This window comes from Syngnathus floridae, chromosome 5, assembly GCF_059516105.1.
Source record: "Syngnathus floridae isolate MCC-2025c chromosome 5, RoL_Sflo_1.0, whole genome shotgun sequence".
In the NCBI taxonomy this organism is placed as follows: Eukaryota; Metazoa; Chordata; class Actinopteri; order Syngnathiformes; family Syngnathidae; genus Syngnathus; species Syngnathus floridae.
In genome coordinates this window covers 1397188-1412953 of record NC_142417.1, presented here as the reverse complement: position 1 = coordinate 1412953, position 15766 = coordinate 1397188, and the positions used below count along the sequence as shown (strand labels likewise).

At 43.7% G+C, this 15766-nt stretch overlaps 1 protein-coding gene and 1 long non-coding RNA gene across 5 annotated transcripts in view; one reads left to right on the top strand and one right to left on the bottom strand.

Annotated features, from left to right (window-relative positions):
- Positions 1 to 28: 28 nt before the first annotated feature.
- On the bottom strand, positions 29 to 12309 carry lzts1 (leucine zipper, putative tumor suppressor 1). 4 transcript variants are annotated; one of them, XM_088376553.1, is made up of 10 exons: positions 12143 to 12309; positions 6414 to 6474; positions 4745 to 5029; positions 4556 to 4678; positions 3030 to 3195; positions 2571 to 2956; positions 2185 to 2358; positions 1974 to 2105; positions 1145 to 1339; positions 29 to 811 (listed from the first exon to the last, which is right to left on the bottom strand). In XM_088376553.1, the coding sequence occupies exons 3-10, from the start codon at positions 4976 to 4978 to the stop codon at positions 302 to 304; spliced, it is 1920 nt and encodes a 639-aa protein (XP_088232679.1). In that variant the 5' UTR covers positions 4979 to 5029; positions 6414 to 6474; positions 12143 to 12309; the 3' UTR covers positions 29 to 301. The 4 variants fall into 4 exon arrangements, with proteins under 4 accessions (XP_088232679.1, XP_088232678.1, XP_088232680.1 ...); XM_088376552.1 differs by lacking the exon at positions 6414 to 6474; XM_088376554.1 differs by lacking the exon at positions 6414 to 6474 and having other exon boundaries at positions 2200 to 2358.
- A 568-nt stretch (positions 12310 to 12877) lies between these two features.
- LOC148397350 (uncharacterized) overlaps positions 12878 to 15766 on the top strand; it is an 80779-nt gene continuing 77890 nt past the window's right edge. The window contains exon 1 of the long non-coding RNA XR_015858820.1: positions 12878 to 13156. This is a non-coding gene — a long non-coding RNA (uncharacterized LOC148397350). The remainder of the gene's footprint in view (positions 13157 to 15766) is intronic.

The window sequence follows — 15766 nt, the reverse complement described above, 5'->3', positions numbered from 1 at the left end:
CATAATAATTTGCGTTCCTCTCATAAAATTCTGAAAACTGAGCATCATTTTAATCATGAAAGAACTTGCAGAGTACAAAAAAAGCATTAAAAAATGATTTTAACCTTCAATAAATTATTATTTTACAACACAAAAATGAGATATTTTGTATTTCGATTCATTTCACTAAATGTCACAAAAGCTAGAAAATGCGATCTGAAATGTTCAAAGCTACAATCACAATAATTAGCATTGGCAATGACATCCAGTGTCTGCTGTGAAGGTTTTTTGAAGTCAGTCAAGTTCAAGTGGAAGGAAGCCGTTATATCTCAGTGGCGATGACGTCATCGTAGGTCTGTAACCCTGAGCTGTACTTGAGATCCAAACCCAGCTCAGCCCGGGCCTCCAACTCAGCAGTCAGCTCCTTCATGAGTCGCTCCAGGTCTTGGTTCTTCTTATGCACCTGCAGGTAGTTGATCTGGAGCTGCTTTTGGTACTTGATGACCTTGTCCTTCTCCTTGTTCCACGTGCGCTTCTCTTGGTCGAAGCTAGTTGCTAGTCTCTGGTGAGCCGTCTTCTCCTCGCTGAGTTGCTGCTTTAGTCTCTCCACTTCTTTCTGGAGTTCCGTGGAGGTTTTACCTTCTGGCTCCTCTTTTTGATTGTGGACGGTGGTGACTCGCTCTGTGGCTTGGCCACAAGGTTCATTTTGCGAAGTGCGTTGATGGGGCTTGGGGTCTTTGGTCTTTCCCTCAAAGTCTCTCTCCAGTTGGCCTACTTTTTCTCTCAACAAGTTGGCTTCATTCTTCTTGCGCTGGAGTTCATTTTGACACACCTAATTTGGGTAAGAACAGACAATGAAACATTTGGTGATCATGTTCTTATATTGAATCATCGATCCTCATTGAAATAAATGGAGAAGCAATTTATCTGTTCCAACTTCCCAGAAAACACTAACCAAAATTTTGGCAGGTGATGCAGATGTTCATTCCTAGGTTTTAGTAGTTTGGGATTTTTTTCACGTGCCAAAATAAATGGAATAAATTGAACACCTACCCAACAGCAACTCGGCATTCTTACAAAGCACTTTATCTTAAATTGTAATAAGTTGACATTTTGTCTTTGAAGTTGAACCTGAGCGTGTAATGTGATTCCAAAGGAACCTAACCTCCATTTCGATGGTACGGGAGCGTAGTCTGTCACCGCCGTCTTTGTTCTCCTTCTCGAGCATCTCAGCCTTCGCTGTGATTTCCTTCAGCTGCGCCCTCAGGCTGACTATTTCATTGAGCTTGTGGCTGACGTCCTCCTGGCTGTCTCGCAGCTGCTTCTTCAGAAGGGAGATCTCGCCCGCTTTCTGGCACACCTACACGGGGACACCAAGATCACAGTGTCTTCTGTTGCATGTTTTGTACCCTACTGGGGACTGTTCAAGTATTTGAGCAGAAAATGTTCCACTTTTGGAGATCCAAACATATCTTTGGTCTTCACTACTTGCTGGTATTTTGTCTCTTCATGATACACATTGGATGGATTTTACCCTGGATAGAATATTTCCTATTTTGACAAGATCTGGGAAAATGATCTTTGCCCATTGAGCACATATATAATAGCATTTGACATTTTCATGCTACAATCTCATTGTTTCAATAGGTGGACTGTTGTTAAGAACCCTAACAAATTTTAATGATGACAAAAATCATCAAGTTTAATATCAGTTTTAAAATTATTATCATCGTCTCGATTGCTGTTGGCATGTCCAGTGAATGGTATCGGTACTCGCGACAAGAGTCGATACCAGACTCAGCTGCCCTGTTGCGGTAGTTATACAATGGGGTACTAAAAATGAAAAGAAAATTACCATCAATTTTGTGCAATTTGAAGGAAAATTGCCCTATTCGCATTTGTTCATAACAACACTTTTATTCTCTGCAGGACGCTACGGGGACTTTAAAAAAAAGGTCCACTAATGACCTGATGACTTCACAATCGCGTCTCACCTCCCACTGAGTTTCCTCAAGCGTTGGAGCGAGTTGCGTGCTCTCCTCCTCGAAGGCTCTCAGTCTTCGCTCGACGAGCTCCCTTTCTCGGCTCAGCTTTACGAGATCCTCCTTGAGTCTCTCGTTTTCTGCCTGCATAAGACGCCAACCGTGATGATCAACGTTTCCTCCATTGTATGACTCATCGGCAAGGAGGTCGAGGTGGTCTGACCTGGAGTTGGCTGACCTGCAGTTGCAGCGCTTGCTGGCTATTTCCAGCCATCTGCGAGGCGTGTTGTGTCGTGGTGGGAGACCCGCGGTTCAATTCTTGCGACTCATCAGCGCAATACTTTTGCCTTTCCTCGAACAACTTGCAGGTGGGCGCTTCCTTCACCTCATAGCTCACCTGTTTGTGTCATGGGAGACAGCAATTATACAAAATCAGTGTTTTGTTTTATGACACCTAGGTTGTTAAGCGAGAGGACCTCAGAGAAGGTTCATAGCCATGAGGACAGTTGGTGGATGCAAAAGATCGACTTTAATGGAAACGGTGGACAAGTGGTGCAAAAAAGTGACACGCATGAGCTCAATGAGGTGATATGCGAGCTAACGACTTACCTGCAAGTCTTGCAGTTCATTTTCCCTCTCGAGGAGTCTTTGTTCCAACGTCTCAATCAGTGACGCATCGGTCGTGAGAGGGGAGCGACTCCCTCCCATAGTTTCAGAGAGACGTTTGGGCCTATCTGAAGATAGCGGGGAGCCGCCATCGCTGTTAGCATTTGATGACAAGCCCCCTGGGCTCAAACTAGTCTTATAGCCGCCGTCTCGACTACCGCTGTTCACCCAGGGGGACAAATTGGCCTGAGCTCCCTTGAGGAGGCAGTTGGCCGGAGTGGAGCTTCCATCGCTGTGACTGACAGGGCCCGTGGAAGCACTTAGGCTACCGCTAGTGCTGTGAGTGGGCAGGCTTGACATGGAGTTGCGACCAGAGTCTGACAGATTCCCTGAAAGCAAAGGTGGAATCATTTTTTTAGGGCATTCAACTCGGAACATTTTTGACGTCGTTTAGATATCGACCAGAAGATGTATCTCGCTTGTGTCGGCTGTCTGCATTCTTTGCTTTGTCCAATTGGCTGAGAATGTGGTCCAGGCTGTTGCGCTGCGCCTCTGTGGAGGAGGACACAGTCCCGGGAATTAAAGGCTTGTATGCAGTGGATCGGACCAGCGACTTCTCAGCAGTGGTCTGCAAGAGTGAAATGACATGTTGTCAGAAATGCTCTGCCTGCCTCCCAATCTTTTTTTTTTCCACGAACTCCTTTTAGCTGACAGCCTTATAAACGCAAGTCATCCCATGCCTCACAGAGCCTAAAATGTCAGCAACTAACTTTTTTTTTCAGATTCTGGCATAATATCTGTCTACCCGTCCGTCAGTCCATCCATCCATCCATCCATCCATCCATCCATCCATCCATGCATCCATGCATCTATCCATCCATCCATCCATCCATCCATCCATCCATCCATCCATCCATCCATCCATCCATCCATCCATCCATCCATCCATCCATCCATCCATCCATCCATCCATCCATCCATCCATCCATCCATCCATCCATCCATCCATCCATCCATCCATCCATCCATCCATCCATGCATGCATCCATCCATCCATCCATCCATCCATCCATCCATCCATCCATCCATCCATCCATCCATCCATCCATCCATCCATCCATCCATCCATCCATCCATCCATCCATCCATCCATCCATCCATCCATCCATCATCCATCCATCCATCCATCCATGTTGAATGGTGACGAAATGGAACACCACGGTGTCTCTGTCTGTAATGTCCAAGAACGACACAAGCTGTAGCATACAGTACCTCCTTTCTTCCTCCCCCCCCCCCCCCCCCCCCCCCCCTCCATTCTATATCCCACTCCGCCCACCCTCATATGCTGCCACGGGGAAGATGAATAGCCTTTTACTGGGTTGTTAATAATATGGGATGCTGAGGTAAAGAGGGAACGCTTGTGAGCTCAGCAATTCCTCCTCAGCAACAACATGACTGGGATATGGGATGCCTTTTTTGATTTGAAAAAATAAATCTCCCTCCCTATCCACCGAGCTCTATTGGAGCTTGATCTATCTCCCATTTCTGCTTCTTATGCCCCAACACTTTGGCCTTAGGGTGCTCGGAGGCACTGAAAGCTTTGAGAAAAGGTCATTTCTTGTTCTCAGCACACTCAAATCACTTCCCCGAGTAGATCAAGGCATTGTAGCTTATTCATTTGGAAAGGTGTAATTATGAAGATGGTGAGGTTCACAAGTGAGAACTGTCCAATTCCTGCTGTGAGACCTCTATCTTAAACGTGGGGGGGGGATTTTTTTTTTTCTTTTTCTTTTTGAGTGCACTCAAAAATGACTCATTAACGGAGCATAATGGAACACCGGGACGTCAGAGCCATTGGCAAAATGACTCCCTGTCAATCCCACAATCCACGTGAGCCGCTTCTACATATAAACCCATTATAATTTGAAACATACCGTATTTGAAATTCAATTTCAATTAATAATATAGAGAACTAACTGTGTTCTTACCCCATCAGTCCCCGACATGAGCGTCAGTTTCCGTCGCTCGTCGGATTTCTCCTCTCCGTTCCGGCCGCAGTCTTCCATCGGGCCCCCTCTGTGGTGCGGCGGCGGCCTCGGTTTATGGCTCACCTGATGTGAAGCACGCTCAGTGTTGATTTATTTACAAAATATCATTCAACAATCACGCCAGCCCACCTTGATGTAAAAAAAGTCCTCGCTACGTCCGGACCGGGAGTGCGAGATGCCTTTCGGGAAACGGATGGGGGAGGAGGAGGAGGCCTGAGTGAAGCTACACTTCAGTAAGCCGTCAAGGCTGCAACCACCATTGCGTCTTGGCTGGTTTGTTCTATTTTTCAACCTCATCTCTGAGGCCTTGCAGTGTTTACTGTTGAGTTGGTCGTTGGTGATGAGGCTGCTGACGCTTCCCATGTTCCCGCCGGCGAGTGACTCAACTCATGACCCCTCCCCAGAAAAGTTCATCTGCAACATAGCAAGATAAAAGTTGTCAAGTATTTTTTCATCTCATAAATTCCCCCGCCGATGGGAAGCGCCGTTTATTTAACTTTGTCGCTTCCCGTTTGGTGAAGAAGCGACATCTGGAGCAGGTGAGAGAGCATTTGCAAAGTAAACACGGCGAGGGAAAAAAAAAAGAAGCCAGTGTTGGCTTCGTGCCCGGCTTTGTGTGTCTCGATTTATGACTTAACCGTCGGATTGCACTCAAAAGGCCTTTGTGCTGTACTTTTCAACAAATTAGGATATTGACCGACTACATTTGATTAAACCTTTGCGTTCAGTCTACCGGAAAATATAGGATTGTTTATTGTTTGGCGGCAGCGCAAGCGATGCTGTCCGCCCACACTAAAAAAAAAAGCAAACGAGGCCCCAGATGTAGTGTGACATGATGTGACCCGCAGTGGAGAGTGGAGGCTATCAAGCTCAGAAGCACCCCCGAAGCAGCTGGTCCTCAACTCCTCACCACTTTATAATGACCACAACAACAAAGGCTCGGACTTAAGTGTACTTAATCACATCACTTTTGACTTAAAAGGGTCATTTAGGATTACTGGATGCTTGGCTGGATTTGTTCAAACACAATGTACACTGTAGATGCATCTAAATTCAAGGAGATGAATGAATTTAAGAAATATTGACATAACTTATTATTTTATTATTAAGGTATCATTGTAGCAATGCGAAACTATACTAGAACAACCTCCTACTATTTATATGAAAGCTTTATGTTAATATTTTACATATTTTTGATAATATTTATAAAATATACATTGGATGAAATTTATAGAAATATTATATTTATCTTTTATTGTTGTTGCTCCTAAGTTTTGTTTGGTGTCCTGAAACTAAATAAATATAAATAAATATTATTGTTAAATGAATCCCACTTTGACAGCATCAATCGAAACTATATTTTCTCCCCTCACAAAAACAGCCCGAATTTTAGTCCAAACATTGATTTAGTGCAGGTGTATCTCATACGTGGTCCGCCATCAGTGTCATTTGACTGTCTTTGTTTGATTCCAAGGGGAAAAAGCATGAATAGCCGCGCCTGCGCTGATCAATTGTCATCACCGAAGAAAACAATAAGCAGACGCCGGCTCACAAGGAACGACAATGGGGAGGAAGATAATGGCAGCGTCACAAAAACAAGGCAGAGAAACCTTGACACAAAAGTCATTCAAAGACAACAAAAGTCTGATTGTTGCCAAAATAAAGCATCCAGAATTTCATCTAATCCATCAATCAAAGCACAGAACAAAATAATGACGTTAACTTTGAAATTTAGGAAAGCTATTGTGTTGCTTCAGCTTTCACTCACATCAAACAGTCAAATAGCATTTTTACTTACTAAGCATCCATCTGGGAGCAGGCCTCGCTCGAGTGATCGGTCCGGTCCTCCACGCGGAGACCTGTCATACACACACACACACACACACGCGCGTGTGTGCATGTATGCTCTTGAACACTCAAATGCGACTAGGCCAAGAGGGTCTGATAATGTGCAGTTGAGGGGTGGGGTCAGCTTTGCATTATAACTGACATGTAAATGGCATGTGTGTGTGTTTGTGTTGGGACCTCCCTCTTTACACCCCCCTCCCACCCTTCCCCGGGGGGTAAGTGTACAACATGCGCACCCTCAGAAGCGACGTGTGCCGCTCAAGTGATTAACTCGAGGCCTTCACAAAAGATCTGCCTGGGTATTCCCCCTTCGCCCCCTCCCTACTATCAGCCAGACACCTCCTGCTTGTGCATGGACCTCGTATGTGCTAAGCTCCCCTCCCACCATCCCAGCGGCCCTGCACCCACACTGAGCAAACAAGCTGAAGGAGAGAAAAAGGCGGCTTGTTTCTTTGTATTTCGAAGCGTGCCGCGCACTTCTGTTGATCTATTCTCCCCAAACGGGCCCCCGGACCATATTTGAGTGTTAAATAAAGGACTCCACCTCACAATGGAGAAGGAGCTGGAGAGCTTCACTTTTTAGTGTGATTTACCACCTCGCATATTCAATGAGTGTTTCCGAGGACGTCTCGCAGGAGGTGTTGTGTCCCCCCCTCGAAAAAACATACAAACAAAAAATTGAGTGTATTAGATGGCCTCGGAGCGGCGCGGACAAATCAGGCGTAAATCTAACAGGCCGTAGATGTCGCCGAGCGGGCTTATATTTTCTCCTTAATGGGAAGAAATCTGGCAGTTTTGCAACACATCTGCGGATTCATTGTTATGGCCATACGCGGGGAAATCAATAGGGAGAACATTTGGTGACATCATGTTATCTGGAAAGAACATTTTTTTTACGAGTAGGATTTTTAGTCTCTTAGAATAAAGACACTATCTCAGTATCACTGTTTTCTGCGAATGTCGCAACTATACGTATCATCTGACGACAGCCAGAAAGGTTGAATAAAAATAATCTGCCTTTAAAGTATAAAGTGCAATAAACTCGGCGAATGCATAAATGTTGAGAATTTTCCCCTCACTTGCCATCAAAGTTTGCAAAGTTCTGATTGCATTGGTCAATCGTACATTTTAATTAAAAATGGCTTTATGTGTCCCAAAACGTCTAGCATATCAGGTTTTTGAGATACTTTCATTTTTTCCTGATTAAATCCGACCAGTAAAAGCTTGCACAATATAGATTTTATCATGCGTTATCATTCATAGCTGGGATGTTTTCCAAATAAAAATCCACCCTTAACTGAACCTGATCCTTAAAAAACAAATCTTTACATTTTCGTTAGGATACAAAAGCAAAAGTGGTGATTTTTTTTTTCAGCAGTGGCAGAGCTAGAGGGGGGGCTGCGGGGGCACCCCCCCCCCCTAAATATAATTCGACCCCCCCAGTTGCCAAGCTGATTTTTCCACATAATGAATCTTTATCAGCATTTTTTGAAGACTTGTAAAAAAAAAAAAAGAGATTATTGTGCGGGTGGCGACTCGCATGTATGCTCCTTTTCACTTTCTCCGTAAGGACGGTTTCACTTCCCTTTTTTGAGCAGTCTCCATGATATCAACACTTCGGAGACACGACGAGCCATGCTAGTCGATACACGTGTCCCTCTTTTATCGACACAAAAGTGTTTGCACTTCTTTGTGTCCAAGCAGGGGGCTCGGTGTGTGTTTTAGGGGGGTATGATCATACTCGGCTTTTGAGCACCCGCTGACCCGCCTGACACAAAGCAAGTCCAGCTCACAATGCACCCCCCTCTGCGCACACACATACACACACATAGACAACCAACATAGAGCATAGCCAATCGTTTTTAGCGCAGCCAGTGCATTGTGCTAGCACGTTACGAGATTTATACCTGCCTGGCTCACACAATAAGCACGAAACTTTCCACTGTACCTCCACACTGCCAGATGGCCCCGCTTTAATTCTCACTGTCTGTATGTTAATTTTGAACAGATGCATGTATAATCTATCTGGTTCACAGTGTCTGTTTTTTTAGGTCATTCCAGGCCGTCGTATTGTTCTTTGAGTCGGATTTCTTAAGCTGGACTAACTTGCCATTGTGGCGGCTGAGGTTTAGCTGAGTTGTGATTTTACAACTGCCACCAATGTTAGGGTTTTTTTTTTTTGTCTGCAGTTTAATCCCAGTCTAGTTATACATAAAATATATCGACCTGTTTTTCCGAGGATGTTCTCGAGGAAATATATCTGCATCCTGGGAGCTGGGAGGTTATCCCAACTGACTTGGGTCAAATGACAGAATGCAATCACCAGTCAGTCACAGAATGGAAACTTAACCCGGTCAGAGAAAGTACCACGACACCAGCACTAACTCTCGCAGACATCCCGACTCCAATTCTAAACAGCGTTTCGATATTGCCCACATGCATCTGCGTGCATGAGATATGGCGGTCATCCGCCGTGATCTTCGATTGCAAAAGGTTGCCGGCGTTATGCAACACATTAGATAACCGGAATCAATCTGTGTTTCACGCAAAGTAACTGATGATGACTCCCGTGTAATGAAGCAGGCACTTCCCCTTATCATAGTCGTGACACGAGGGAAATTAAACTCACAAATTAAGCAGGAGCAAGACGAAGACCAAGATGAGGGAGGGGAGGGGGGGTATCTTAGAATGATGGCTTGAATTATTGAGAAGTAATACTCCATCATTTTTTTCTGTCATCCAATGTGGCTTGTCGCACGCACGCACACGCATGGATGTCACGAGCTGTGTGGCTGGCTGAGTTGCGGTGATGACGAATGTGACCTCCAGTGGCAAATCAAAGGGGAATGAAGTGTGTGGTACAGACAGCCGTCCATCTTTCCCTTTCACCGCGCACACGCAAGCATTCACAATGACAGCAAATAGCGTCTAATTGGCTAATCCTTTTAGTGCATTGTAAAAGGAGATTGAGCATGAATGGGGGGGGCTGGCTTCAGCGCTGCTGAAGTGCAGACTAGCACAGAGTCATTACGGGCCCCGCAGTGACGAGACGGAGCGCCAGGCTCGGACTGAAAGCGAAAGACGTGCACCGAGTGCCTATGAGAGAGATTTATGGCGCTGCATAATGAACCCATGACTGCTACATTGTCTCGTCTGTGAAGGGAGTTGAGATGCAGAGGATGGCTGTTCCATTTAAATCAAATGCTTATCGCATCATCTGCGCTCACTGTTGGCCTCCTCTTTGATAGCCGACCAGCTTTTGGTGACGTGGCCCCCTCTGGTGAAATGAGATTGCACAGTCAAATGAGACAGCGGGTCAACCAAACAATCAAGCGCCTCCACATATTAATAGACAAGGAAGTCAACTGGGCTAGTGTGGCTGGTTAAATACTAATTACGCAATCCTGGCATTTGCATAAAGCTGCAAATGTGTAGGGGGTAAATGTGTCTTTAATTGGGCTTAAACGGGAGCATTTAGAGCTAGAATGATGCGCGGTATGACAGTAAAATAATTGGAATTGAAAAAAAAAAAAAGCAGTGGTGCACCCATTACCAGGACATATTGGGATCCAGGTCCAGAAAATAAAATCCGTGCCACAATTTGGCTTTAGCCAAAGGTGCTTCTACTCAACCGGTAAATAAGCTCCCAGGGAGCTGGTTTCCTTCTTCTATTGCTTGTTTTGATTTTTTAAACAAACTCTGGGCTCCACTGTTAATATGCTTGCGGCGTTTGTCTGAAAGCGCCACTCGCAATACCTGCAGTCATCGCAATGGTAGCGATGGTGAGAAATCCATCCATGTCATCTCCTCGCAAGCAGAGTTGCTAGGCAACGCTGATAAACAACGGCTGGCTTACCTGCTTTTATATTGATGTATATTGAAAAAAGAAAAATAATTCTGATGATGATTCCGCTCTTGTATTGGATCTCATTTGATTGTATGAGTTTTAAACTCCTGTCCAAAGGCAGTTTTATAACTTCTGTAAAACTTAGTCTCTCTATAATATAAAATATTAAACTCCCAGCCTTTTATTAGAGCAAAAACAGCAAAGTGGATTTTTAGGCGTGGATGTACGATGCACTTTTTAAATTGCTGCCCATAGCTTATCCTTTTTAAACCAACTTAAATGGCTTGTTTAATTCCGGCTGTCTTGTATGATTGCCCCTCTGTGGTACAAATTACACTTTTAAAAGAAAATTCCCAAATCAGCATGCAATAGAGAGAGAGAGGGAGAGAGAGAGAGAGGGAGAGAGGGAGAGAGAGAGAGGGCGCAGTGTGTTTGAAGCATTATATGTACATAGCGAGGTAGAAAAGAATGAGGCCTTTCCTGGCACGGGGGCCCATTGACCCTGCAAGCTGAGCAGAGAGTGATAAGGTTGTCATTCTTGAGCATAACCATCCTCCCACCTCCTAATCTGCTCACGCTCCGGGTGTCTGTGGTTGGTGTAATGTGGGAGGAAAAGGACGTACAATGAGCTCACTTTTCAGGAGGGGGGGTCAAGAATTTATATTTTGTAGAACACTGCTAAAAATATCAGCCTCAGGCGCTACCTGTGCTGCTCTCCAAAATAAAAACTATTTGACGTTGCTTGTAGGGCTCAGTCGTTCTTTATAAGGGTGAAGGCCTCGGGCCTCTCCTTCTCAAATCAAACTGTCTGGATGTATGTCTCTGGAAATGGAGATGCTATTGTTGGAGAATGAAAGTCACATACATAGAGTAGTGAGCGCGAGGCTACACGTCACTGAGCGGCTTCACTCATGAGGGGGATGCTCGATTTGGGACAGTTATTTTAAGAAATGTCATCCTCAGTCGGTCGTAACAGCGCCAGTGGCAGAATCTGAGCTGGTTATTGCACGTATCGGATTCATGCTATAGCTAAGCTAGCTGGCAAAATAGCTCGGGAGACTCTCTCCGGGGCAAACCGGCTTCGGTCGTCGCCATGATGGAAACTAACGACACTTCCGAGACGTACTGTCTGATGCTGATTAGCTCACTAGCTAACTTCTAGTTCGTTTAAATTTTCTTCTTTTTTGTATTATCCATCAGTCTAGGCACCATGCTGCCTCCCACAGGTCGGCCTTGGTATTACACACAACATAAGAACCAATTTTTCTCTTCGTTGCTCATGTATTTAAAATCTTATGTTGTGTTCTCTACTTTATAGACCAGGTGCAATACATCCTCCCCAAAAAAAAAAAAAACCTGACACACCCAATATTTTGTCAACGACAATGCACAGCAATGTTGAACATGCTTGGACGTGCCCACCAGTCTTGTCACACCTCAATAACATGCATGTCTTTCACATAGGCTGCCACTTCATTCCACATAGTTTGAAAAAAAAGGAGTTGAATAGCAGTGCAAAGTACATTTGTTCCTTTCTGGTTACAAAATTATACGAATATACGTAGTTGAAAAGATGGACAATTTAGGGTCACCACTGAAACACCTTCACGTTAAAAACTGGTTTGTCCAGTAACGGCTATGTTGGTGATGGGCAAATTTCACAAAGCAAACTTCTCCTTCACAGTGTGGACATCCGACTGAAATATATGCAAGCCAAAATAATAATAAAAAATAATTTAACACAGTATATGAGCCCATTAGCTTTTAAGCAAACAAGCTGAGTTCAAAGTTGCCAGATCCAACAGTAACTTGAAATATTTGTGTCGACTTACCTGCTCAGTCTCTCTTCCCAGTCCCAAAGATGGAATGCTTTTTCCCAAAACGCAGAGGATGATGATGATGGCGTCTTCCTCTATGCCCCGGGCTCTCACCTCCTGTCACTAGCAGGCTAGTGCACTCAGTCCGTCCACTGAACACTCGCATTCCTCCATAAAGTAGCTCTGGCTCTCTCTGCCCGCCCACTCTTTACAGTGCATCTTTTAGCCCCCCCCCCCCCCTCCCCTGAATTCCCATCTCACTCCGCTCCGTCACTCGTCATCCAAACACGGCTCAACTAAATCCTCCTCCAGCATGCACTTTTCCTCTTGTACTGTAAAATGCAATCAATTTTTTGGTTCAATTAACCAGTGGTGGATTCACACAAACACCTTTTATTTGCTTTCTGGACATGTCATGGTAAATAAAATATTAACTCAAAGTCAAAAGGTAAGCAGAGCTGCACTCTTTTTTTTTTTGTCGCCATGATATTGAAATTAGCACACACCATTGGTCCAGTGGAGCAGAATGAGTTCCAGATTTATAAACTGAAAATAATTTCTTTGCAAATGAGACCTGAAATTTGAATTGTAAAAAAAATATTGATCTATATCTCCCTCGTGTATAATTTTGTTTCAGTAAGGGTGACAGTGATGGGCATCATACAAATTAAAAATTCAGTTTATTTGCCTTTTTATTCAACTTCTTGGACTTTTTTTTAATCATCCTCATGTGCTGAAGCACTTCCTGTCTGACCTACCCAGCTGATGCTGTTTGTGTAACTAGGCAGAGTCACTTAAACTTCCATGTTTGGGTCACTTCTGGTTGGCTCCTTGTTTGGGCTGTAGTCTACTTGTGCCTCTTGTTGGGGCACTAAATGTTCTTTTTGCCAAATGGATTTCTTTTTTTTTCCAAATGGATTTCTTTTTTTTCCGGTGGTCTCTTTTCCTGGATCAGTGCGAGGCTCCTTAAAGTTTGGATTAATTTGCTTCTGACGTTTCTTCTGTCCTCTGGGATTCACAGCAGTGACTGTAAGTACGCAACATTTTCAAGTTATTTTGTTACTCATGAAACAATTTAATTTTTGCTTGACTGGTATCTGTATGCTTAAGCCGATTAGCCCAAAAACAAAAATGTGGTGGTGCAAAGTTGCTTTACTGCCAGCTCTATAATAACAAGACAGATGAGCTGCTTTTTTTAATTTGACTGTCCTCTCCATAGCATACTTTCCATCAACTGAAATGCTTTCTACCCTTATTTAATGTCTGGACGTGCACGACTTGAAGAATTGTTTTTGAGGGGGTTGACATTTTAATGATTGTATAATGGTATCGAGCAGAAATGCCACAGCCACACTTTCCCCCCTCATTTAAATCAGCCGTTATTTAGTATGTGTAGGATGTAGTTGTTTGTGACATTTACGAGTGGTTGACAACGGTGAGGTGATGGCAGGCCGGCTGTGCCTCGCCACTTGATTATGAAACCCATGAAAATAGCAGTATTTTTTATTTTTTTTTAAACCTCAGAAGAAAACCTTGGCGGGAAATGATTTGAAGTGCAAGTACATCCTTTCTTCTGTGTGTGTCCATCATTTTGCCCATATCTGTCTTGTCTTTTCAACTGTCTTCCCCTCTTCGTCAGTTTCGCCGCCTCAATTCTCACCGCTAATCTTTCTCCCCCAAACTCGACACGTACTCCTGCATTGCAATTAGGAGTATCAAAGTTTTGCTGCTGTCTCACGGTGAATATCAAGTTTGGAATTAGTTGAATTTTCTGGATGAGAAGTTTTTTTTTTTTTTTGGGGGGGGTTTCTGCCGCCTTGGTACATTTTGTGGGGGGGACTTGCCTCTATCATTGGACTCTGCCAATTTCACGCACAGCCCTATTATTCCGGCTCGTGTTGAGCCTTATTAATTTGCAGCTTGGGACTCGGTGACAGTTCTTCGAATGCGTGACTATACACACATTGACCATATCATTTAAAATTCCTGCATGGGGCTTCTGAGATTCAAGGCGTATCATAAATGCAGCGTTTATAAATTCAAGTACGTTCATACACAATGCTCATATTCAATTTGATATGCAATACATCATCCTGAGCGCCTATTGTCGCAGCAGTAGACGGTGGCCTAAATTAATTGAAATGAAACACTATCATATCCCATTGAGATGAATTGAAACTAAAGTTATCCTCCATTGTGATGTTTTTGTTTTGAACAGAATGTGCATGGATTTCATTTTGATACTACTTTTTCTTAAGACAGATACCACTGAGTATTTAATTCTTGAGCGGCATTAATACAGATACCAAGTACCGATACTACAATTAAACTCCACGCCTACCCAAAGTAAAAAACATCCTTTTGTTGGCAGGTTCATCTTGAAAAAAGGTTTTTAAAAGTAGTCAGTCACTTCACTAAAATGCAGCTTTTTTTTAATAGTTTCCCCAGTGCATGACTCATCCAAATGTATTGTACTAAAACATTTTTTCACATTAGTTTCTTTTATGTGGTCTCGAGACTTTACCAGTCATTCTTTATTACCAAGCTGCATTGCAATAATTGTATATTTAATTACATGGCAGTTTGTGATTGCCTATAGTGGAATGAACTGTTGCCATGACTGCACGTATAGAGTGTGTGAGTGTGTGTGTGTGTGTTTGCTCTGTCTTTTTCAGGTCTTGTAGGCAGATATTTAAATGTACTAGGCTGTAATTGCATGTTGTGATGTCACGTGAATGCATCATTATTTCTCCTCGCTCTGAAAGTCTAACTCATAATTGAGAGATTGCAATAAGAAGAAAGCAATTAAAAAAGGTTTGCAATTGGGTTTGGAGTTTTGAAATGAGTTCTGAATTGCTGTAGGATTAGTTTGGAAATGTTCTGTCTGGAAACCTCCTCAAGGCTGGGAATGCACTGCACAAAAATATATTGACTTTTATATCAAAATTACTCACCCAGAACATGCTTGTTCTTCTCGGACCAGACTTGTTTTGGTCCCCATTACTCACAGACAAAAACATGTTTGGGGGAAGATCAATTCCTTATTGAGTAATAGGATCATGCATAATGTCGCATAATTTCGTTGACCCGGCTGGCCTGAGGAACCGACCCGAATCAATACAGATGCACGCAATTGGCGACGAAGCAGCTGTACTGCAAAACGAACGGATCGTAAACTAAAACCAAATTGACCTTTTCTCCTCTCATCCTAAAATCAACTTAAATGTGACAGTTATAAAGATAAAAAAAAACAATATTTTCATGAGAGCGTCTGTTTCTCTAAATAAAACAGCAGGGACTATGTGGCAGAATTTCTCTCTGTTAATCGACAGTAATAAGTGAAAGGCCAGAAGCCTGGGCGGCACGCAAAAGTGCTGCTCTTTAGAGTCGTAAACAGGTAGCGGTGACATCCACGCTCCGGTTTAATTACTTGCAACTACTCCCCGGTGCTTCCTCCATCTCTCTAATAGCATTTGTAGCACCGTTTGACGGCCTTCCATCACCCAAGCCATATATTTTGGCCCATATTCAGTCTTCCGTAGCTGCTGTGAAAAGTATGTAAGCGCTCTTGTGATTTAGCTGCGCTAACAAGCTCAGTGGCCTTCGGTAATCCCAAGCGCTCCTTTTTCTCGTGGTATT